At 49.1% G+C, this 23924-nt stretch overlaps 2 protein-coding genes and 1 long non-coding RNA gene across 7 annotated transcripts; 2 read left to right on the top strand and 1 right to left on the bottom strand.

Moving 5' to 3' along the window:
- Positions 1-295: 295 nt before the first annotated feature.
- On the bottom strand, positions 296-6159 carry LOC143691776 (uncharacterized). Of its 2 annotated transcripts, XR_013179691.1 has the most exons (4): positions 5255-6159; positions 3869-3971; positions 2132-2153; positions 296-402 (listed from the first exon to the last, which is right to left on the bottom strand). It is a non-coding gene; the product is annotated as an uncharacterized LOC143691776 (long non-coding RNA). The 2 variants fall into 2 exon arrangements; XR_013179692.1 differs by lacking the exons at positions 296-402; positions 2132-2153 and adding an exon at positions 2179-3467.
- Positions 5558-17468, top strand: LMBR1L (limb development membrane protein 1 like). 4 transcript variants are annotated; one of them, XM_077170791.1, is made up of 18 exons: positions 5558-5958; positions 8537-8621; positions 9731-9764; positions 10789-10928; positions 11101-11204; positions 11810-11936; positions 12476-12544; positions 12690-12754; positions 13386-13458; positions 13546-13629; positions 13724-13800; positions 13968-14048; positions 14377-14454; positions 14642-14715; positions 14958-15048; positions 15150-15216; positions 16595-16672; positions 16869-17468. In XM_077170791.1, exons 1-18 carry the CDS (start codon positions 5887-5889, stop codon positions 16934-16936), a joined length of 1467 nt encoding a protein of 488 aa, XP_077026906.1. In that variant the 5' UTR covers positions 5558-5886; the 3' UTR covers positions 16937-17468. The 4 variants fall into 4 exon arrangements, with proteins under 4 accessions (XP_077026906.1, XP_077026904.1, XP_077026905.1 ...); XM_077170789.1 differs by having other exon boundaries at positions 5561-5958; positions 16511-16672; XM_077170792.1 differs by lacking the exon at positions 5558-5958 and adding an exon at positions 8784-8840 and having other exon boundaries at positions 16511-16672.
- A 115-nt stretch (positions 17469-17583) lies between these two features.
- DHH (desert hedgehog signaling molecule) lies at positions 17584-23924 on the top strand. The gene is made up of 3 exons (XM_077170793.1): positions 17584-19632; positions 22261-22522; positions 22805-23924. Exons 1-3 carry the CDS (start codon positions 19330-19332, stop codon positions 23428-23430), a joined length of 1191 nt encoding a protein of 396 aa, XP_077026908.1. The 5' UTR covers positions 17584-19329; the 3' UTR covers positions 23431-23924.

Raw genomic sequence — 23924 nt, 5'->3', positions numbered from 1 at the left:
GCTGCTTTATTATAGGGGCCCTGGGAAACTAAGAAAGGTGGGAGAGAACATTGCAACTCACTTTCTAATAATTAACTAGGACCAACAATGGACCAACATGCCATCCATGTATACAGGGCTAACAGGTAGACCTGATAATTTCTGAGTTCCCTCTCATTTCCAGAGTCCAGAATTTCACAGTTCTTTCCTGCTGCCTCAAGCCACTCTTTCATTACAACTATTCTCTCAAATGTTTTTGGAGGAGTCAGAGATAGGTAGGGACAAAAGAACATAATCTCTCCAAGCACGTTTCTTTTTTTTTTTAATTTTTATTAAGAAAACCAATCAACATACAATATGAACATTCTTTTTTATTTTATCACATATTTGTATATTCATCATCATGATCATTTCTTCGAATATCTGCATCAATTCAGAAAAAGAAATAAAAAGACAACAGAAAAAAATTCATACATACCATATTCCTTACCCCTCCCTTTCTTTTTATTAAATTTATTTATTTTTTATTTATGATACAAACCCACATACAAACACAAACATTCTTATCATATGATTATTACATTCTTGTTATATAATCAATAACTCACATGATCATCACATAGTTGTATATTCATCATTATAGAACATCTGTATCAATTCAGAAAAAGCAATAAAAAGAAGACAGAAAAAATTCATACATACCATACCCCTTACCCATCCCTTCACCAATCACTAGCATTTCAATCTACTTAATTTATTTTAACATTTGTTCCCCCTATTTTTTACTTATTTTTAATCCATATGTTTTACTTGTCCATCGATAAGGTAGACAAAGGGAGCATCAAACACAAGGCTCTCACAACTACACAGTCACACTGCGACAGCCATATCATCATACAGTTATCTTCAAGAAACATGGCCACCAGAGCACAGCTCTACATTTTCAGGCAGTTCCCTCCAGCCTCTTCATTACAACTTGACTAACAAGGTGATATCTATTTAGTGTGTAAGAATAACCTCCAGGATAACCTCTTGACTGTTTGGAATCTCTCAGCCACTGACACTTTGTCTCATTTCGTCTTCCCCCTTTTGGTTGAGAAGACTTTCTCAATCCCTTGATGCTGAGTTCCATCTCATTCTAGAATTTCTGTCCCATGTTGCTTTAGGCCTAATTTTAAGTAGGCTTAGCCTATCCTTTGCGGGGTTAAGTTTCACATGAACAACCCCAACACTGGGGGCTCAGTCTATTGCTTATATTGCCCCACTGCTTGTGAGAATATCAAGAATTCTCCACTTGGGGAAGGTGAATTTTCCCCCTTTCTCACCATTTCCCCAAGGGGACTTTTCAAGCACGTTTCTTAAATCCTTCTCCCTCCACCTCCTCAACCAACAAAAAGTTTTCAGATCCAGGAAAGTTTTGCCTAAAGGGAATTCCTAGTTTACTGGTTTTCCTGGCAACCTAGACATGAGGAAATTCCAGTCTCTGGTCCATTTCTAGGAATTGGTCCTATTCCCCTCAGAGAGAAGTAAGACGGTTTAGTTTGTAGTATTTTCACGGCATATCTAGATAAGCATTTCCTGAAGATCTAGGAATTCCCAGTAATAAAACTACCCTAAAGGTAGTCTTAGAGTGAGCAGGGATTTTTCTGTATTTACTGTGTTTTGTATGGGAAAATAAGGACATATTGTAAGCAAAAATAAAATTAAAATAACTCATAATCCAAGTGAAAAGTTTCTAAAATCTCTGTTTAAAGAAAAGGGCAACTTTTCCTAATTTCCACCCCCATCCCAGCCCAGTCATCTCTGGGAGTGAGTACCCCTGGGTTTCCTGTCTGTTCCTTTCAAGGTGTGTTCAGCAATAAGGCTTCAGCATTCAGTGGCTCACAGGTGGCCCAACAGGGAGGAGCTAGTGAGTAAGCCCTACAGACAAAGATGGGTGGGAATTCAAGGGTACTGAAGTTCACATTTTAGCTCTCTTACACTGAGTCCCTAAGCAGTAATGAGGGAAATGTGGGGGTGAGGGAATAAAATCTACTACGAAGCAACAGAAGAATATTGGGAAAAAGAGAAGTTTTGAGATCAGACAGGCTGGGCTCAGTTTAAATCCCTGCTCTACCACTTACTATCATAGGTCTTTACACAAGTTACTTACTCTCTTCAGATGGATTCCTCACCTATAAAAAGAAAAAATAAGTCTATTTTGTAGGTCCTTGTGGTAATGAATAAACTAATCTATGTAAGGTATCGTTTAGCATTTAGCACTTAGTAGAGATTCAAACTGGGTTAGTTCCTTAGAGTGTCGTTTGAAGACATTGAAAGTGGTCCCTTCCCTACTAAGAATTGATAACAAATCTTCTGGGCAGATCAAATTCACAAACATTGTTTGAACATTAACCACGTGAACTGCACTGGGTTGAATACTGGGACTGGAGAGAGGGAGGTAAATTAGAAGCCAAAAATATGTTTCCGACCCTCAAGTAAGAGGGGAAAGGAGAAAAGACTTAAATGAAGGTAAAGTTAAATGATACCAAAGATCTAAATAATAGGAAATAATGAATGTCATGAGACAGTGTATACACAGCTAATTGTTCATCGCCTACTGAACTATACAGGTGGATGTTGCTTTAAGAATTTACAGGAGTAGAAATCTCTTCAGGAAAGGATCTGAGAGGAGATATAACTTGGGCTGAGCCTTCGAGGTAGTCAGGAATTGGAAAATGGGAGGTTTGGTAAATTTTATTTTATTTGTTTTCTTTTTTTTTAATCAGTTTTTGGGGGTTGGTTAATTTTAAAAAGAGGACGTGTGGTATCTTTTTCTGTAGTATTTTTGAGTGGTAATTCAGTAAAGAGAGAAGTCTTTACCAATTCTAAACATAGTTGGAAAGAAAGTTGTGGTCCCAATGGATTTATAAACAAAGGCTCAAGGAATTGTGAATGATTCAGATTGCTGGTAGGTCCCAAACTACTTTGTCTAGGAAATCTATTACTAGATTCTTTCTCTCCATTCTGAGCTTGAGCTCCTATTATGCTGTGCAGTTCTAATCTGTTTTGTTGTTACTCTGTCTCTTAAAAGTTTGCTTCAGTTGTACACATCTGTGCATTATGGATAAGTCTTTAAGGAGACTTATGCATGTGTACCAATTATGTGAGAATCAGATGTACCAGATGTAACAGTAATAGATGTTATAGTCTGTGATACAGGTAACATAACATTAATTTATAAACTATAAAGGATGGTAAACATTAGATGTCATAGATTTGGAAGCAATCTGAAGGGTCTTCTCCTTTTGCAGATGAGAAAACTGAAGCTTAGAGAGATGAACTGATTAACCATGATGACAGAGTGCCAGAACCAGAACCCAGCTCTCCTGATTGTTAGCAATGCCTATTATCTTTTCTCACTACATTATTCAAGTGCCTACCGTGTATTAAGCACCTGGCTAGAGGCTAAGGAAATAATCCTGAGCAAGACAAACGTGATTCTTTACCTTGAAGAGAGACAAATAAATAAATTTTAAAAAAAGTAAACATAAAATAGAGCAACTTGTGATAAATAACATGACAGTAATAGGATGCTTTAGATTAGATAAAAGGGGAAGATTTCTCTGAGAAGGTAACATTTAAACTCAAACCTGAAGGAAACTGGAGCCAGCCAAAAGTGAAGTAGAAAGGAATAGTGGAAGGGGAAAGCTCTTCCAAGCAGAGGAAACAGCAAGTGCAGAACCCTAAGGTGGGAAAGAGCTTGGCAGGGTTCAGGAACTGCCTAAAGGCCCGGGTAAAGATGGTGCCAAGCTGGAATAGTTCAGAGGAGTTGGGAAGGGTCACAAACTCAAATGCCCACCTGGGGTGACAATGTAAATGAAATAAGTGGTGGGATATAAGCACTTACCTGAGTGACAGATGCTGTGGAAGGCTGGAGCACATTCTGCCTCATTTACAGAAGTATGGCTAAACCAGTATATCTTGTGGCCCAACTCCACCAGATCCTCTGACTATTTAAGAGACAAAATTGGAATTTTTAAAGTGTCATTTCCTGATTTTTAAATCTTGGTTCAAATTTGTTTAAAAACAAAACAAAACTCTGAGAGCCAAACAATACACAGCCTGTCTAATCCAGTTCAAAAGCCACCATTCTGCAACCTCTGACTGCTTATTTTAAGGCAGATGGATTTTTAAGTACAAATGGATTGTTTCTGAGGGATTGTAAGCACAGGCAAGATTTTACTTATGTTTTAATAAGATCATTAAAGCACAATGCCTCTTACAGTTGAGATAAATACCTGCAAAGAAGGGTTAAGCTCCAGAGCCCCCCTCTCCTGGTCAAGCTGCAGTTCCTCCAGGGCAGGGCCCTGACCCATTCATATACGTTCTCAGAAAGAACTGACCCCAAAAAGATACTCAGTAGGGCCAACACCTACCTGTGCTCTCCTTTCCTTCCTCCATGCAGAGCCAAGACCTTGGCCAACTATACCCTTCTCTTTGTAACTATCTCTACCCAATATCCCAGATGGATCTGTTAATCCCAAATTCAGGGGCTCAGAGGCCCTTCAGGTCCTCTCACTATCTTGCTATCACCAATACAAGTATATTCTTTTTGTTTCCCAAGGTTCTACTGCAAACCCCGGGGGAAAGAAAAGAGGGGATAAAAGTACTTGCCCCAAAGAAGTTACAAAGGGTACAGAATTATTCATCTGTTAACAATCCTGGCCCCCATAGTAAATGGATGCTGTCTAGACCTTATGCATTGAGCTTTTACTCTATAACAAGAGTAAGAACTTGGCCCTTCTTTTGAATTTCCCTGTTCTGCTCCCTCCAACTTAAAGGACTTCCTGAAGTCCTTCATGAAGCCCGTGAAGATGGGATTTCTCAAATAGTACACGTTCAAAGGTAATTTGTATCCCTTAAGTGTATGATCGTGGGTACCGACAACCTTTCACTATTTCCTAATATCTAAACAAAACATTCCTCTGAAAGTTTTTTGTGTCATTAAAATGAGATAAAATCTATTAAGTGAGTGCCATATAACTGAGGGCCAGCTAAAGTTTGACTCTGCCTCACTCAGGAATGATCCCCCTGTGGGCAGTTTTCCACAAAGTTTCAGGAGATTTCTGTAATTCTCTATCCAGTTTTCTTTAGTATTCGCTCTAGTGCATATTAGGCCTTCCACAAAAGTGAATATGTAAGAAATGAATGAAAACCCTTGGTGGTGCTCCCCCGGCCCCAGCACTCCAACACAAACACATTCAGCGAATGCTGCTACCGGACAGAGAGGTACCTTACAGACCCTCCTAGGTGGGGGTTGGTCTCACATCCTGCTTGGCTGGCCTGATCCAAAGGGTTCGTTTATCCAGGTCACATTCAAATATTTTCGTAAACTGCTAAAATTCACCATCCACTTCTCCACAGCAGAAGGCGAAAGGCACAGTTGCCTGGTTTTAGAATGAGTACAGGTAGGCCCCAAACCCGGGAAGCCTACCAGCGCTCCTTCAGCGATGAGAAGCACCTCACAAGGAGCCAATGAGTTCCTTTCCCGGGAAAGAACCCGCCCATCCCTTGTGACGTCACTCCTCCTCTTAAAGATAGTTAGGAGTGCGCTTCCTAGTTGCTAGCAAGGTGGCGGGTATTTGCGAGAAACTTGACTGCGGCTCGACCTTAAAGGGGAGGGAGCAAAGGGGTGGGGGTGAGGAGGGTCCGAGTACTCTAAAGAGAGGCGCGCTGGTGCCTGCCCCTTTAAGGGCGGGGCGTCCGGACGACTGAATCTGAGCCTTGGATTGCTCTGAGTTTCCGTCGCAAGCTGCGAGGAGTAGCTCCTTGGTTGGGTCCGGATGTTTGGCGGCGGCGGCTTCATCCCCGTGCGTCCTCCCCGGGCCCGGAGATCCCCCCTGCTCCAGTCATGCTGAACAGAGTATGGAAGAAGCTGACTACGAGGTGCTATCCGTGCGAGAGCAGCTATTCCATGAGCGGGTCCGCGAGTGCATCGTGAGTGCGGGACTCGGTCAGGAAGGAGTAGGACTGGGGACGCGGGGAGGGGAGCTGGGAGCTCCGAGCTTGGAGGTCGGGTGTTCGGGTTGAAGTGCTAACACCTGGGTTTAGAGCGCCAACAGACCCGCTTGGACCCGGGGAGGAACGACTAGGTCCCCGACAGGGCAGAAAGGTCGGTGTCTGGGCTGGCGAACCCAAGCTCGTATCAGCTGGGTAGCTGCGCGATAAACAAAGCGCGTCGGTTTCCGTTCCTCTCAGCCCTACAGGCCCCTCCCCCCTCCGCCCCTCCCCTAGCTTGGTGTTCAGGGCGTGGGTCTTCGTGCCTGAGACGAGGTGTCTAAATCCGCGAGTCTGCTATTCGGTCTGTGTGGTTTAGATCAAGAGTCTGGTGGCGATGGGTTTTGATGGAGGCGGGATTATTTGCATTTCCCCCTCAAACTCAGTTGACCCCAACTGGTTGATGTTTGATGAAGGGAAGATATCGTCATACTGAGCTAGATTTCAGAAAAGACTTGGGAGGTGAAAGGGTGCAAGCTAGAGGGGCCGCTGGGGACTTGATCGGTTTTCGGCTTTGGAAGCAAGTACTCTTGCTGTGGTGGATTCTAATGTGTAGAGCTGGGGGACAACTAAACCTACTCCTGCTTTATTAGTGTTTGTTAGTTACCTGCTTCCCAGCCATTCAAGGATTTCCCCTGAGGGTTCTCCCCAGTACCCCAGAGGGCCTGCTCTTCCTTACTCCCTCGCTATCACTGTGCCTGGAACAACAGCTGAACCTGCCCAACAACTGACTCCTGACTTGTGGAGGGGTTGGGGATGGGGGCACCCAGTGGAGCTTACTGGATAACATCTTCCTCAGGCCTGCTTTGAGTTCTCATCTTTCTTCTTTCTCTGTCTCCTTCCCCAGAGCTCCCTAGGTTTGGAAGAATAGGAAGAAGTGTTGGGGGAGAGGGGAGGCACTGATGGGGTTATCCTTCATTTTTCTCAGGATGGGCCCTAGTGTGTCCTGAGCAGCCTCAGATTGGTGGAGGGACAAAGTGAACCAGGACATTATTAGGTCTGCTCTTATCTATGAAGACTGGAAAGTAAGGAATATATCAGGCCATATGCAGAACTCCAGTCCAGGCCTGTTTTCAGGAAGCTTTGCTGTGTGTTCCTTGGTGGATCATCTTGCATGGCAGAATTGAACTGTGTGTGGAGGCATGCCAAGTTCTTGAGACAGTGTAGAGCCAGAGGCCTATACTTCTAGAGAACAGGGAGGGATGAGACCTTGGACAGAGAAACAGCCTCCTGGGTATCTCCCTCATCTTTTAGTACCATTAACTGAGGACATGAGTACTGCCAAGGACAGCTTGAAGGCCGCTGGTGACTCCCCTACCTGGTTCCCATCCCCTGCTCTAAGGAACAGCCTATCCTCAGCTGGAACGGCTGGGACTGTTAGAACCATGTGAAACCCTAGCCTGATCTTTTGAGCCCTCCCACCTTCCTGACTATTAACCCAAGCCAGGGTATAGCACTCGTTTGCAAAAATCCCACTGCTGTAATCTGAATGGTTCTTTCTCCTCTGCTTCCCTATGGTCAAAAGTTGCAACTTTGTCCCAGACCTGTGGCCCTCCTGGCTTCTTCCCTGTTGTGTAGATTGCTGGAGTCATCTCTTCTTGGGCATTGGTGGACCGATGAGATTGATCCTTCCTTCTTGGCTTACCTTATATGCAATAGCCTCTCTTCTTGAGACTCTCTGGCCAAGCTGTGGAGCCAAGCTGACCAGTGACTCCTCCCCTAGGAAATAGTAACTTCGGGTAGTGTACGGATGCGTGCATGTGCAGAAAAACTTGGCCAGGTTCTGCCATAACTGTCAATTGGAGGTCTAATAACCCAGGGGAGGCCTGTAGTCAGAAGTCATCTAGGGGGTTGTCTGCCTTTATAGGGACTGATGTCACCTCTGGAAACACTGTAGATGTTGGGCCCCATCTTTTAAGTCCTCAGGGCAGGAATGAAATGGGACTTTGGTTTGACTCAACACAGACCTTTAAGGACCCCTAAGTAACCACAGAGTAGAAGTTCTGACTTGATCTGGAAACCTGATGATTCCTGCTTATTCTCTCCTGAAGCATGGGAGGAGAGGTAGATGAGCAGGAAGAGGGGGAGGGGTGGGAGGACAATTCAGGTATCTCCTTCCTCCCCTGACACCTGCTTCCCTTTCCAATACTGTACTCTGAGCAAATACCTTTCGGTCCCCTAGCCCTTTACAGGATGTGTGAGTATGCAGCTTTGTAGTGGTTTTCTCTGCCTTTTTATCAATCAGGGCTGGGCTGAAACTATTTTCTCCCAGGAAAGCCCTTGTAGGACTAGGCATGATGCTGCTTCCCCAAAAGGCATTAGATAGCCCTTCTCTGGTCGTTTTTGGAGGCCTCTGAGGCCCTGACTAGAAGGAAGTGCTGGGGAGAAAGATAAAGTTCCTGGAAGTATAGAGTCCTATTGTGGGGCATTGAACCCGGGAAATTAGTAGTGAGGCCCTTGGGGCTGTAAAGTGGGCTGGGAATTAGAGCTTCTCATCCCAGTTCATACTCTGCCACAGATCTCAACACTTCTGTTTGCGACACTCTACATCCTCTGCCACATCGCCTTGACCCACTTCAAGAAACCTGCTGAATTCACCACAGGTACCCATGACATCCCTCCCTTCTGTCTACCTTCTGCCAGTGTCCCAGTTGCCATGGAGCCAGTCTCAAGGGAATAGGCCTATGGTGCCTTCTGGGGAAGGAGAGGTGACAATGCTGTGGTGTTCTGTAGCCTTTACCTCTACAGCCTCCCTTCCCCCACAGGCAGGGACAAGATGGTAGAGTGGAAAGTCTAGATGGACGTATCTACCGCTAATAAAGGTACTGGGCAAGTCAGATACCTTTTCTGTCCCTTCGTTTCATCCTCTACAAATAGGCATGAGTTCCTACCCTGCCCGTTGTTATTGCATGGACCAAATGAGATAGCTAAAGTGAAAGTCCTTTGTGAACCTGAACTGGGCATCTGTGGGGTGAATGTCATCATGGTTACAAGCTCTGTGTCATCTCCTCTCCCAGTGTTCCCATACCCGGGATCAGAGTCCTCCATGACCAGTGGTGCCCCAGGCCCTGGTGATGATGATCTTTCTCTTTACAGAGAGCCTAAGTCTGCCCAAACTGGAGTTTTTCTTCTTGTAGGCATTATGTGAAAGGGAATAGAGGGGTAGAGTGGCATACCTACCACAGTTCCTAGCCCCAGCCTGCCAGATCATCTTGTTTTGACTCCAGTTGCCAGATGTCCTGTCCTGGTCCCAGCCTATCATCACCTTAGTATGGCTTCATGAACCCCCATCCAAGAAGTTAGCTACCCCCAGGGTAATTCCTCTAGGGACTTTCTCTATGAATCTCCCCATTCTCCCTCCTCTCATTTCCAGTAATGTAGCCAATCACTAATGTAACCAGTCCTCACAGACCAGTTGCTTATTGTATTTTGAGCTTTCAAAGAGGAACCTGTGATGAGAAAGATTAAGGGGAAAGGAGGGGAGGATATTTGGGCCCATGGTCTCTCCAACTGGAACCAAGGCTCTTTAAGCTGCCATCTTTGCAAGATAATAGGTTGTAGGTTTCACAGTGAGCTCTTCCAGAGCCTTCTGTCCAGCCCTGCTTCTATGGGCCAGGCCTTTCTTTCAAGGTTTGAAAGGGGTCAGTGGGGCGTGCTAAAACACACATTGTTTCCAGAGCTGCCCACTGATGTCCTTCTCTGTCTCTTGTAGTGGATGATGAAGATGCCACAGTCAACAAGATTGTGTAAGTGTGCTGCCTCGGCATCTGGGCATCCCTGGCCTTTAGAATCTGGGGTCCAGGGAGTGCCCTGGGGAGAAGGGGGAGGGAGACCGTGGGATGAAGAATGAGCTTCTGTTTCCACCCGGTTTCTGGCTTCTTCCGGCTTTACCCCAGCCCGGGGACGCTCAGAAAAGCTGATATTCCTGTCTCCCTGGTTAGGCCAGGAGCTTCTGGGAGCCTCATGGCTGGGAATTATCAGCTGGGGCCTGAGTCACCAGAAATGGCTTTAGCTTGGCTTCCCCTCCCAGGGGCTAGTGGGGAGAGACAGGGGTGGAAGTATGGACTGATGGAAACAGCAGGGGGTGGAGAAGGTAGAAACCCCCAAGATGAAGGCCCTTTACTACTTGCTACTATTCTTACCTAGCATATACAGAGAAAAATATAGAGATGACCTTCTGGGTCAACAGGTTGGAATATACCTACCCCAACCCCCTGATAGACTAATTATATAAAGGCATCCTTTCTTTTTAGCTGGTGCACCCTAGGGAACAGGCCTTGGCTATGAAACTGGGTTTCAGCCCCCTCCCTCCACCTTTACCCCTTGCCCTAGTGCCTTTATGCAGGCTACAACTATATGGGGTGGCCCTTCTCTTATCAGGCTGAAGGAGGCAGCTCAGAAATCCATATCCCTAAGCAGGGAAGAGAAATTAGGCCCATCAGCTTTGACAACATACCTGGTACACCCTAACATTCCTGGGGTCAGCCTGGGCAAGTGACATAGCAGGTTCCCAGGTGCCTGTGCATGCCAGAAGTTGTGCCCACATATGAGCACATCCATATGCCAAGGTTTCCTAGAAATAAAGGGCTAGGGAGAAGGGAATAGTTGGCAGAGCCCCCAGATGGATTAGCTCCTTTTCTAGGTCTGTCATTGCTATAGCTGGTTCCAGGAGAAGCCACAGGTGTCCTCAGGGATGACTTGAGTTTCTTGGACACATGGTAATATTGAGTGTCTGAGCTAAGCAAGGGCATCTTTACCTTTTTTGCCCAGGCTTGAGCTGTGCACCTTTACCCTGGCGGTCTCCCTGGGTGCTGTCCTACTCCTGCCCTTTTCCATCCTCAGCAATGAGGTGCTACTCTCACTGCCTCGGAACTATTACATTCAGTGGCTCAATGGCTCCCTCATCCATGGTACGTGGTTCCTGGGTACAGCTTGGGGTGGGCAGATCAGGGCAGACTCAGGCAACCCTTGGGCTGATCAATCATATGGCCCCCTGCTTCCACCACATAGTCAGTCCCCAGTGGATTGGGCCCTGCCTCCCCCTCCTTACCAATTACCTACACTTTCCCCATTTTGCTCTAGGCCTCTGGAACCTCGTTTTTCTCTTCTCCAACCTGTCCCTCATCTTCCTCATGCCCTTCGCATACTTCTTTACTGAGTCTGAGGGCTTTGCTGGTTCCAGAAAGGTGAGTAGGGGATATATGAATCAGAATCTATCAGAGCCAGAAACACAATTCTACTCAACTTGTTCAACTGAAGAGATTTAAATTCTAATGAAGAAGTTTAATCAGATTGAAGGGGACCAACAAGGATTTTGAGGCACTGATGTCAACAAGAAGTCATTACCACTCCTAGGCCAGAGGGGGCAAAGGGAGGAAATGGTTTCTGGAACCTACTAATAGTTGAAGCTAGGGAGGCAGGCCATTCAGCTGAAGAGCTGTATTCTCAGAGGGACTGAGCCACTGACAAAACCATAGTGTGTAAGGTCAGAGGAAACACAGGGAAAATACCCCGACCTCTCTCTCTTCCTACTTTCCACTCTCTTGCTGGTGCTTCCCATTGGCCAAACTGAGCAGGAAACCAGAGGGCAAGGAATATGTGTGATCTAGACCTTAGGAACCAGCCTCCCAGGGTAGGCAAGGATGGAGAATGGATCTACAAAGGGGAGTTGCAAATGAAGAACACCCAGTTTTGGGAATGACACCACATTGCAGGGTGGGAGCGCAGAGAGTCTTAGCACTGCCCTGATGTTGACCCTCTTCTCCTTCTCATATGTGGCCTCTTCCCGTAGGGTGTCCTGGCTCGAGTCTATGAGACGGTGGTGATGTTGGTGCTTCTCACCCTGCTAGTGCTGGGCATGGTATGGGTGGCATCAGCCATTGTGGACAACAACAAGGCCAGCCGGGAGTCACTCTATGGTGAGAGGCCCAACTTCCTCCCTACCCTCGTGGCTGAGTGGCTCTTCAATTAGCCAGTGTCCCTCTGAAGTGGAGAAGGTTGGGACCTTCTCCCTTAGACTATAGTTTCACACTGATAGACTTCAAGCCAAATCCAACTTGTAGAAATGTTCCGTTGGACCCATGCAATGATTAATATGTGTTTCTATGTGTATGTAGGTCAGTTGCTAACATTTTTAAATTGGGAGGTTTCATATTAATGTCCAAATTTTTGGCCTAGTTTTACAAGGGGGAGGAGTTAGTCACTACTACATACTACTCCCCGGTGACTGGAACTAAATATCAGTTGCCCCCTTAAGAGGGGACTTAGTCCCTACCACTCCCTCTTCTGCTGACACTGAGTCAGCTTTCTTCATCTGCATTCTTGCCCAGTCCCTGTTGGCTTTTGAATCGTGTCCTTGCCTAGACTCTGAGGCTTGTCAGCCCCCAGTAGGTAGGAGGAAAGGGATGAGCTAACTTGCCTCCTCTTCCTTCACTCCACCACCCCCCACCCCCAACAGACTTTTGGGAGTACTACCTCCCATACCTCTACTCCTGCATCTCCTTCCTTGGGGTCCTGCTGCTTCTGGGTGAGTATACAAGGTGCAGGATGAAATGGGTGGGGACCTTGGGCCAGAGGATGGAAGGCAAGGGAATTGGAGGGGGACCGGCAGGGGTGGGGGTAGGAGGGAGTGGTAAGAAGGATCTGGCAGTGACTGACTCCTTTCCCTATAGTGTGTACTCCATTAGGCCTTGCCCGCATGTTCTCGGTCACTGGGAAGCTGCTGGTCAAGCCCCGGGTATGTAGTGCTCCTTGCCTTTTGGTCTTGAAGGATGAGCTTCCTGCAAAGCTGGAGTCAAACAGTGAAGCAAGTGGTATCTGTACCTTGGGAGCCCAGCCTTCCCCTTCAGGACTGGCTGCCCACCCTTGTGTTCCTCTAAAAACCTACTGGCGTTAGTCATTTACACTTTAGTGTAAATGTAAGCTCATATGTGGCCTCCCCCAAGACAGTTAAATTTTAAACTTTAAGAAATTGAAATGTGATTGTTGAGGAGGTATTCTCAGGGATCCAGAATAGGGCCACTGCTCACACATATTGCATCTTAATGTGAGTTAGAAAAAAAGCACCTTTCCTCAAAATATTTTACTTCCTTCTGCTGGAAAATTGGAATAATAAATGTACAAATCTATGATCTCTGTTGGTGCCTATATCCTTCCCCTCCATCTGAATCTGGTTAATAGACATGAGAGGCAGAACACAAGGCAGTTGGGCAGGACTGGAATAAAGCTTCCTGAGGAGCTGGCCACAAGGTGGTGGATAAGGAATAAGGGAAGGACTGGGCCTATGGAGTTGAGGGATGAATATAGTTCTCCTGGGACCCTGTGGATCAGGGAGCCTCTGACAGTCTCTCCCTCTCCCCTGCCTGCAGCTGCTAGAAGATCTGGAAGAGCAACTATACTGCTCAGCCTTTGAGGAGGCAGCTCTGACCCGCAGGATTTGCAGTGAGTTGTAGTTCTCAGCTGGGGTCGGGTCCTGGCCTGGGCAGGAGCTGCAGGACTAAGGAATAGCACCATCTTCTCTGCCCCCAGACCCCACTTCCTGCTGGCTACCTTTGGACATGGAGCTGCTACATAGACAAGTCCTGGCTCTGCAAACACAGAGAGTCCTGCTGGGTATGTGGGTTAGTAGGAATTGGGGTGCTTGGGTTTCCCCAAGGAAACCCTAGTTGTTTCAGGCCCTTGCTAATAGCCTTTCATCCCTGCACAGAGAAACGGCGGAAGGCTTCAGCCTGGCAGCGGAACCTGGGCTACCCCCTAGCCATGCTGTGTTTGCTGGTGCTGACGGTGGGTACACCGTAGGGGAGGGAAATAGGACTTTGAGTACTGTGGGCCTACTCAGGGAGGGAGGAGGAGATGCAGGGACCTAGTACCATCAATAACAGTAGTTTCCTTTCCTTGAGTTCTTATTTTGTGTCCTGCCCTGTGCTGAACATATCAATCCTCATTTGCAGATGAGGAAACTGAGGCTCATAGAAGTTAACTTGTCCAAAGTCATACAGGACAAGCAAGTCTCACCGCAAGATTGCCCTGGGGTGAGAATGAAGGTTGAAGTCCAGCCCATTATCCCCTTGCTACGTCCTAAATTTCAGGCATAGGGCTTTCATATGGAGGAAGAGATAGTTTTCAGTTTGGCCCCATGGCATTTCTGTACTTCTTCCATCTGGGGGAATTACCTTGGGATACCTTCAAAGGTGCTCTGTTGGTAGCAGCAGCCTAGAAGAGGAGGTTCCATATACCCAACTGGAAGTAGAGCTGGCCTTGGAAAATGATTACACCAGAGTCCTGGCTGTTAACATTCAACAGCTGGGTACAGCTGTGGGCTGGAGCAGAATTGAGAGTCAGTGATTTTGCCTCACACAGGGCCTGTCTGTGCTCATTGTGGCCATCCACATCCTGGAGCTGCTCATTGATGAGGCTGCCATGCCCCGGGGCATGCAGGTACTGGGTTATCCTCCTGCCATGACATCTCCCCTGGGCTTGGGCTAACATGTATATATATATGTGGATATATCTTTCAGGGTGGGCCTAAGAAAGTCTGCGGTAAGGGCGGAAAGGCCAGAGGGAAGGTTGGATGCTGGGTGTGTTGGTAGGGAATGTTCCACAATTCCACCACTCCATCCTTCAGGGTGCCTCCCTGGGCCAGGTCTCCTTCTCCAAGCTGGGCTCCTTTGGTGCCGTCATTCAGGTTGTACTCATCTTGTATCCTTCTGGAAATGCAACATTGCTTCTGTTCTCTGAACCTATTTCCTTTGGGACTCTGGGCAGAATTGCAGTGGGAATGGTGGGTGGTGGAGAAGGGGGAAAGTCTTCACCAACATTAGGTTCAGAAAGAAAGAAAAGATTTGATTTTGAAAGGAGGGTTGGGGAAGAGAAGTCCATTCCCTTTGAAATGAGGTGTTAAGCCTTGGGAGCTGGCCAGTTCTTCCTTAACCCAGTGGCAGTTACCTGATGGTGTCTTCAGTTGTGGGCTTCTACAGCTCTCCACTCTTCCGTGGCCTGCGGCCCAGGTGGCATGACACAGCTATGACACAGGTGGCTGGCAAGGAGCAGGGGAAGATCCCTGGGGGCATGGGTGGGTAGCAGGTGCTGACAGCTCTGCTACCTTAACCTCTCCTTTCCCTAATCTCACCTAGATAATTGGGAACTGTATCTGTCTCCTGGTTCTAAGCTCAGCACTTCCTGTGTTCTCTCGAACCCTGGGTAAGTAGCAGTGGAAAGTAAGGGAATTGCCTTCTTTGTGTACCTCCTGGTGCTAAGCAGACATTTTATGTACATGCTCTCTAAACCTATTAGGATGTATTATCTTCCATTATACAAATGGGGAAACTGAGGTTCTATAAAGTGCCTGTGCTGAGTTTCAAAGAAATGTTGCGTCAAAGCTCATACTTTTTCCATTTGATAGACCCCACTACCACCCCCATTTATTTTCATCTTTTGGTGGAAAAGCACCACTTTCCTCCAAATATCCCTTTAAGTTATATCATCTAATAAAACTTCTAATTTTAAAGATGAGAAACTAATCAATTTGCTTAGAATATACAGCTAGTTTGAGGTAAGACAAAGCCAGACCTAGAACCCTTATCATCTGAACCCCAGCCCAATGCTTTTTCCACATATTGAGGTTTTAGATAATACACTCAGTCCTTTTCCCACTGTCTTTAGAACTATGATCTAGAATTACCTTTTAAGAGTTCAAAAATGTAACAATTCACCTCCAAGGTAGTATGGGGCCTGCACAGGTAACAACTCCCTCCAAATCATCCTTACATTATAAATGATTTAGTATTCCAGTCCAGTTCTATTTCATTAAATTTATATTCTCTCCACTATGTTATTTGTTTATACCTTGGAGATTTAGGAAGAAACTAGGCTTGTAGGTTCACTAGTTCCTTTAGGGTGAATACAGGTAGGAATATTAAAAAGGGGAGGGGGAACCCGAAGTTTTGCTTTATGATGATATTATTAAGGGCTCAATAAGTGTTAGAAATGTGTCTGCCACATAATTGTGCTTTTTGTATATTGTCTCATTTAATTCTCCTAGTCCCATTATTTTCTCTATAGATGAGAACACTGAGACACAGATAATTAGAAACTTGCCACAACTAGCTAAGGGTGGAGTTGGGATATGAACCAAAGCAGCCTGATCAGAGCCTGAACTCTTAGCCCCAATGCCACTTTATTAAAAACCAATAACAAACAAACAAAAAAACTTGGTGACTGACTTGTAGGTTCCTGGCCCAAGAACAAGTAGTGGGCCCAGGGAGCTCCTTGGGACACCTTGAGCCAGAGGGGTCCCCCACTGGAAGAAAAGATGTCAGACTGTGGTAGGGATTACCCTCGAGACAGGGATTGGGAGGGAGGAGTAACTGATGATTAGAAGTCAACCCATCAGTTGCAGTGTTGAGATGTGGCCACAGGGAGGCAGCAGGAAGCTGGGCTCTGAACAGGGGAGGGTTGGGGACCCTACCTCTCATCCCTGGCCTCTGTACTTCAGGGCTCACTCGCTTTGATCTGCTGGGTGACTTTGGACGCTTCAATTGGCTCGGCAATTTCTACATCGTGTTTCTTTACAACGCAGCCTTTGCTGGCCTTTCCACACTCTGTCTGGTGAAGACCTTCACCGCAGCTGTGCGAGCAGAACTGATTCGGGCCTTTGGTGAGAGGGAATGGGGACACAGGCTGGTGGGGTGGTTCTGAGAAGGGTAGGAGCCCCTGGATCATTTCAGTAGGAAGATGGCATGTTCCTTGCTTTGTGCATAATGTGCCTCTTCCACCCATTTGGTGGTTTAGTTGTCTTATCCCTGAGGGATGGGACCTGTGCCCTACTTTTGACTCCCCTCCCCCTTCTCCAGGACTGGACAGACTGCCGCTGCCTGTCTCCGGTTTCCCCCGGGCATCTAGGAAGACCCAGCACCAGTGACTTCCAGCCAGGGGTGGGAGGGAGGAAACAGGACACTGCCATCTGCTGCCCAGGCCTGGAGGGGAGTCCTGGGGTTGGGTGGACCTCAGGATCTGGAATCTGAGAGGGTGGGTGGCAGAGGGGAGTTGAGCCATCTGCACTGTTGCATAATCTGAGCCAGAGTTTGGGACCAGCCGCCCCCCCCCCACCCCGCGCGCTTCCCAGACTTAACTGTAGCATGGGGTAGGGCTGGGTAACTGGGTCCTGGTCCCAAATCCATTTACACATCAATCTGCCTCACTGCTGTTCCGGGTCATGCCGGTAGCCATGTTTACATGATTTGATGTGCAATAGGGTGGGGTGATGTTAGGGGAGGGCCAGGGCTGAGGGCAGACTGGGGAGGCAGGCTGTCTTCCTTGCCTCTGCCCAGCAGAGCCTAAGCACTGTGCATCCTGGAAAGGGCTTTGGATCACTGGAAACGCCACGGGCATGGGGAGGAGGCCAAATCCATCAGCAATAAAGTTGATCCCAGGGTTTACTTTGATTTTTTAAAGGGCCAGTCTCTGTGTCTATTTGAACAGCCTTGCTCCCATCAGTCCTGAATCTACCACCTGAGAGAAACAGGGGGATCCTTCCCATCATCCTTTCCCTTCCCCTACATCTGCATTCTTAGTGTCCTTTGGGGCTGTGGATCTGGTGTTAGACCATATAGTCAGGCAGTGGGAAGCTCCTCTTCCCTTACTCTTGCTTAAAGCTGGCTGGTCCCCTGACTCTTTCATATACCCATGGTCCTGTTTCTGTACCTTAGATGGTAGGAATAGATGGGCATAAGGAATAGAATAACCTCCTACACATATACACATGCAGAAACACACACATAAACTGTCTGCTCTGACCCTGGTTTAACTAGTGGATGTAGACTGAAAGAAGTGACTGGCAAGAGTTTGTGATTCCTACTTTAGAGAAGAACTTAACTCCATCTTTCCAGAGGCTATCAATTTTTTGAATCCTATGCAAGCGTTGATGTATTGGAGATAGGGACAGTATTTCTGCTTAAGTTATACAGGTTGTGCACTGTACTTTTAGGGGCACCATTTTTTACCTCATAGTCATTGCATATATAATTACTATGACACTTTGATTGTAAAGGAAAGGTCCCTTGAAGAAGGGGTGCCTTTTTCTAATGCATACAGAGTTGCTGTGAGTGCTAGCAATGGAGCTGGGTAAAGGGAGGATGAGTGTGGAAAACAAAAAAAACAAAAAGCGTAGATTTCACGAATACTGAGCACCCTATTGTAAGTTAGATCTATTGTAAGTTAGATACTCTTAGTCTTGAAGATACATGATAAAGACGTTTGTGCTCAAGAATTGCTTAGTCAAGTAAAGGTGACAGATAATTCTAATGCAGTAGCACTATGATGGCAGTTAATTACCAGTTCTGTGGGTAACAGAGGAAGGCAGTGTCAGGACATTAGGGTTGCTTCTTAACGGAAGTATTTTTTAACTGATAGTAGATTGTTGGGTGAAGTATTGAAGGCTCGGAAGCTCTGAGATGAGACCCCAGTGGTTGGACGTAAAGAACCAGTGTGTCTGGAGGGAGAGAAGTCTAGAAGGGTAGCCAGAGGGAAAATGAAGGAAAGTAATCAGTCTGTTACAGAAATGGTCCCCTGATACTTATTCCTTCCAGTCTCAGTTGCTACTGAGTGAGAAGACATGGACGTTTGAATAATTTGAGGAGGACCACGGGAAGAGGGGTAACTCTGGTTTTGTGCCCAAAGGGCTTGGGCAAAAACTGGAAGCCATACTTCCTGGATGACAGCAGAGGGTATGCAGCCATATAGACTTTGGGAAAGCAGGGATCCAGCCCAAGTATCAGGTTGGGATGGTTTGGTGCCAAGCTTAGGCATGGAGGTAGAAAGTTTCTTATCCAGGCAACCAAAGACCTTAAGGCTATGAGGATTTGCTAGGCAGGTGTTTGCCTGGCTTGAGGTGTTGGAACTCACTTTGATGCTAAGTGGGCCAGCAGTGACTGACTAGAGCTCCCGCCCCGGTGGGAGGGGGCGGGACAGCCCTGGGAGAAGGCGGGGGGCGGGGCCAAGAGACACTTGGGCGGAGTCCTGGCGTCCTGGCAGTGCAGAGCCGGGCAGCAGAGCTGGGCTGGGCTGGCATACACCCACAACCCCCCTTCCTTGCTATGATGGCCTGTCAGTAGCAGGTCCTAGACCTTCCCCCCCACACACCAGGGACATGTGGGTAGAGCTAGCTGCAGCCAGGTGCACAGAGCCACAAGAGCTCTAGGGCACTCTGGGGGCAACTCTGCCCACTGCGGGCTCTGGTGCCTGGGAAAATGCTCAATTGACCCGCGAGCTGGTGAGGATAAGAACGCTCCCGTTTGGCTCGAGTCTGTTGCATCCATGGCGCTGCTGGCCAGCCTGGTGCCCCTGTGTTGCTTGGCACTTCTGGCCCTACCGGCCCAGAGCTGCGGGCCAGGCCGGGGCCCGGTGGGCCGGCGCCGCTACGTGCGCAAACAGCTTGTCCCGCTGCTCTACAAGCAGTTTGTGCCCAGCGTGCCAGAGCGAACTCTGGGCGCCAGTGGACCTGCTGAGGGGAGGGTGGCAAGAGGCTCAGAGCGCTTCCGGGACCTCGTGCCCAACTACAACCCCGACATCATCTTCAAGGACGAGGAGAATAGTGGCGCTGATCGCCTGATGACCGAGGTAAGGAAGGCCTTTCCCCACCTGTGCCAGGGCAATGCCAAGTCCTCCCGTCTTAGGCAACCATGGAGGGTGAACCGGGCTTCATCTACAGAGATCTTAGTCTCAAAAACCCCTCCCCCCAAACAAACAAACAAACAAACCTGCTGGCTCCACGGAGTGGTCAGGAGAGATCCCAACAGGGAGAGGCTGGGATGGGGAGGGGGAGGAGGGACTAGTGAGAGTGAAGCTGGGAGAGACAGTGAGGGCGGGGAAAGGAGGATGGCGGCAGGCGAGACGGGAAATGGCTGAGGCGTGGACCGGGGGTCAGCCACCCAGCCAGGCAGGAAGGGCTGGGGTGAGCTGAGGGCCAGGGGGCCAGGAGCTGACTGGGCAGCAGACAGAAAGCTCTACCCTTAGCCTGGTTCCTGACCTGGAAACGCCCTGTGGGCAGAAATTGAAGGGTCCTGGAGACAGAGCGCCAAGAGTTAGGTCACCAGGCCGTCTACCTGAGGAGGGACCAGAAATTGTCTGTGGCATGGGGGATGTGTCCTAGAGCCAGGGCAGGACTATTCTAGTGTCTAAGCAGCTTGGGGTGAGAAGCAGTCCTTGATAAGACAACCATATAGGCCCACGTGGGAATCAAAGGACTCAGTTGATCACAGGAGCTCTCACTGGATTGAAAGTAAATTCAACCACCATGTATTGAGCATCTGATCTAGACCAGAACTGATCCAACCTAGGGTGGGATGGGCAATACCTTGGGAGAAAAGAACCACCTCTGGCCAGTGGTCTTGAAATACCAGAATTGGAAGCAAACTTGGAGAACTCTATTGAATTCCCCTCACTCCAACTGCCACCCCCCCTTTTTTTTTTCACTTTACAACTGAGAGCTGGGCCTGTGGAGGAAAAATGATCCAATCAAAGTCTCAGCTAATTAATGGCATGGTAAGAACTAGAATTCAGGACTCCTGATTCTAAGTCCTATACACTTTCCATTACACCACCTAATTGTGTATGGAGTGGAGGAGGTGGGGGAGAGGGAGGGGTACGGATTTCCTCTGATTAATTGCTACAGTTTTCCAGGTTGCTTTGTTAGGAAAGCCTGTCTAGGGAAGAAAGAATCCCTTCTTACTCCTTCCCTGGGACCTTCCTCCTAGCCAGAAATTAGGAAAGGGACCCTCCTTCACTCCTTGGTTTTCATGAGACATCCTGGCCTTGCCCTTTCCTCTGGCTGCCACCTGCAGCAGAACAAGGGACAGGCCCAGGAGGAGCTCTGACTGGTCTGGGAACCCCCACAGTTCTGCTTATCTCCCACACCCTGCTTGCAAAAGGCCTCCATTGAGTTGGCTCTGCACTGGGCTGCTGCCCCCGCAGGTCAGGGCCTCCAGGCCTCCTTAGGGGACAAAACGACAAGAAGTTGAAGAAGTTACCACTTCTCTGTTCTCCCCACCCCTCCCCCATTATTGCGGAGGTGTAGAAGACTCGGGAATAAGGGCAGGAGGAAAGTGTCCCTCTGACTGTTAGAAGAAAACCAAGTCTGAGGTGAGAGGTTGGAGGGGGGAGGGAGGAAGAAAGGGAAGCGGTCCTCTCTCTGCCTCCTCCCACCACGTTCATGCTGTGGTGCATGTCAAGGTCTCCGGCTCCCAGACTCAAGCTGCGGAGATAACTGTGGTCTCACTCCCCCAGGTGCAGGCTTCCAGGAGGTCCTTCCTTTCCTCCTCTCCACTCCCACCCTGTAGGGGGTCCCCCAGATCCGCAGCAAGGTCAGCTCTCCTTATTCTCAGGTGCTGCTCCCACACCTTTCTGAACTGCTTCTGAACAGAGACGGAGAGATGGAGGCTCTTGGGGCCTACCAGAGCCCTAGCTGGAACTGACGGGCTGGCAGCGCTGGGGGAGGGGACCCCTAGGGATAGGGGGGCGCGGCTTTCTGCCCTTTCCTCTCCCTGCGCTGGGGCGGCTGAAAAGCGCCTTTGTGGCTGGAGCTGCTGAGTCCGCTTCTCCCCGCGCGTCCCCGGCTTGGGCCTGGGATTCTCGCTCGGTTAAGTCATCCCGGAGAAAGGCCATTGTACTTCGCGCAGCCCCCGCCACCCCAGCCCTTTTTCCAGCAGCCTTGATCTGCACTGCTTCGCTTGGGTACCTCTGTGAGGGGCACCCGGACCACGAAGGGGTTAATGCTAGGGGCTGAAAGGAGGAGGAGGAGGAGAAAGGAAGGAAGGAAGGAAGCGATGCCCGGTGCCAGGGAAGGCAATGAAACAAAAGATGAATCAGACAGAGGGAAGGTGGCTGGGGCCTGAGGCTGGGGCCAGGCTTAAACAGGGGCTCTTCACGGGGAGCCTGGCGGCTGGACCTCTGACCAAGCTTCCACCCACCTTTCAAACTGTGGCCCCCGACCTATGTCCCAGAATGGTGGGGGACAGGGACAGGCACCAAAAGTGGGAAAAGAGGTGATTCCTAGTTCTTCAACGCTGCACTGGGAAGGGAGCATAGATTGGCGACTACACCTTTTCAGATTCTCACTTCCTCCGGGACAGCTGAAAGCTGGGAGGTTGCGGAGTGGGGCAGGGAAAGCAAAGAACAGAGGATACTTCCGTCCAGTTCCCTAATGAACTTGGAGGGGTGGGAGTGACCGACTTCCTTATTACTCTCCAGCGTTGCAAGGAGCGAGTGAATGCGCTGGCTATTGCGGTGATGAACATGTGGCCTGGAGTGCGCTTGCGGGTGACCGAGGGCTGGGACGAGGACGGCCACCACGCTCAGGACTCACTCCACTACGAAGGCCGTGCCTTGGACATCACAACGTCTGACCGCGACCGCAACAAGTATGGGTTGCTGGCTCGCCTGGCGGTGGAAGCCGGCTTCGACTGGGTCTACTACGAGTCGCGCAACCACGTCCACGTGTCGGTCAAAGCTGGTACTGAAGGGGGCGGGTGGTAATGTCCGCCAAAAGGGGGCTCCCTCGGAGAAAGTCTACCCAGCCCTGTTGCGACCGAGGGGAGACCAAATGGGCTTTAGAGTTATAAACACCTTTCCATTTCTGCTCACTGTGGGACCAGACCGGTGGGAAATTTGCATGTTGTCCCAAGACTGGAGTTTGAAGTTTCCCCTGAGCTTGGCCCGCATATGTGAGAATCTGTACCAATATTCTGGAAATGATAGTATTGATTCAGTCCTCCCTTATTCGTGTCCCCTGCAGATAACTCACTGGCTGTCCGGGCGGGCGGCTGCTTTCCGGGAAATGCCACGGTGCGCCTGCGGAGCGGAGAGCGGAAGGGGCTGCGAGAACTGCATCGCGGCGACTGGGTGCTCGCTGCTGACGCTGCAGGCCGGGTGGTGCCCACTCCGGTGCTGCTCTTCCTGGACCGGGATTTGCAGCGCCGGGCCTCCTTCGTGTCTGTGGAGACAGAGCGGCCTCCGCGCAAGCTGTTGCTCACACCCTGGCACCTGGTGTTCGCCGCACGAGGGCCCGCGCCCGCTCCGGGCGACTTTGCACCGGTGTTCGCACGCCGGCTGCGCGCCGGGGACTCAGTGCTGGCGCCTGGTGGGGACGCACTTCGGCCGGCGCGCGTGGCCCGAGTAGCGCGGGAGGAGGCGGTGGGTGTTTTCGCGCCGCTCACGGCGCACGGGACTTTGCTGGTCAACGACGTCCTGGCCTCATGCTACGCGGTTCTGGAGAGTCACCAGTGGGCACACCGCGCCTTTGCACCTTTGCGCCTGCTGCACGCGCTAGGGGCGCTGCTCCCCGGCGGGGCGGTCCAGCCAACAGGCATGCATTGGTACTCTCGCTTTCTCTATCGCCTGGCAGAGGAGCTACTGGGTTGAATGCTCCGAACATAGAAACGTCGAGGCACCCGCCGAAACTGGGGCTTGCAGGCTGAATCTGGGATTGTGAGCAGCAGGCGATGCTGATTGGGAGGGAGGGAAGCATACGGAGAGAGATGGGGCAATATGGAAACCACCTGGTTTAGGGGCGACTTGGAACTGAGGGGAGTGTTCCCGGTGCTAGGTAGATGGGGCTCTTGATGGACATTCTTTAATGAGAACTATTTAGCCTCTTCCCCAATGCCTCAGCCCACCTAATAATTTTATTTTTTCTATTTATAAATTGTAATATAATGATCTGCTTGCCCAGCCTGGCAAGGTGAGGGCTTGGGGCATGGCGTTAACACTTTTGGGCAGCCTGTCCATCCGACATCTGACATTTCCTACAGATGGGCTAATAAAGGGAAAGTTTTCAGGACCTTATTGGAAAACACATTCATTCACCCCATGAGGGTAAGGGACCAACCCCCAGTCAACAACTTTACTTGTTTCCT

The sequence above is a fragment of the Tamandua tetradactyla genome, chromosome 7 (assembly GCF_023851605.1).
Source record: "Tamandua tetradactyla isolate mTamTet1 chromosome 7, mTamTet1.pri, whole genome shotgun sequence".
Taxonomy (NCBI): Eukaryota; Metazoa; Chordata; class Mammalia; order Pilosa; family Myrmecophagidae; genus Tamandua; species Tamandua tetradactyla.
Note: the sequence above shows the minus strand (reverse complement) of the source record. Positions and strands in the feature narration are given on the sequence as shown.

What these genes read in the sequence shown, in the direction of transcription:
- LMBR1L (XM_077170789.1), top strand. Translation starts at nt 5,887, where the DNA reads ATGGAAGAAGCTGACTACGAGGTGCTATCCGTGCGAGAGCAGCTATTC. An exon ending in TGGGGTCCTGCTGCTTCTGG is followed by an intron (nt 12,545 to 12,689) that starts GTGAGTATACAA and finishes CTTTCCCTATAG; the next exon opens with TGTGTACTCCATTAGGCCTT. An exon ending in AGAACTGATTCGGGCCTTTG is followed by an intron (nt 16,673 to 16,868) that starts GTGAGAGGGAAT and finishes CCCCTTCTCCAG; the next exon opens with GACTGGACAGACTGCCGCTG.
- DHH (XM_077170793.1), top strand. Translation starts at nt 19,330, where the DNA reads ATGGCGCTGCTGGCCAGCCTGGTGCCCCTGTGTTGCTTGGCACTTCTG. An exon ending in CTGATCGCCTGATGACCGAG is followed by an intron (nt 19,633 to 22,260) that starts GTAAGGAAGGCC and finishes ATTACTCTCCAG; the next exon opens with CGTTGCAAGGAGCGAGTGAA. An exon ending in CCACGTGTCGGTCAAAGCTG is followed by an intron (nt 22,523 to 22,804) that starts GTACTGAAGGGG and finishes TGTCCCCTGCAG; the next exon opens with ATAACTCACTGGCTGTCCGG.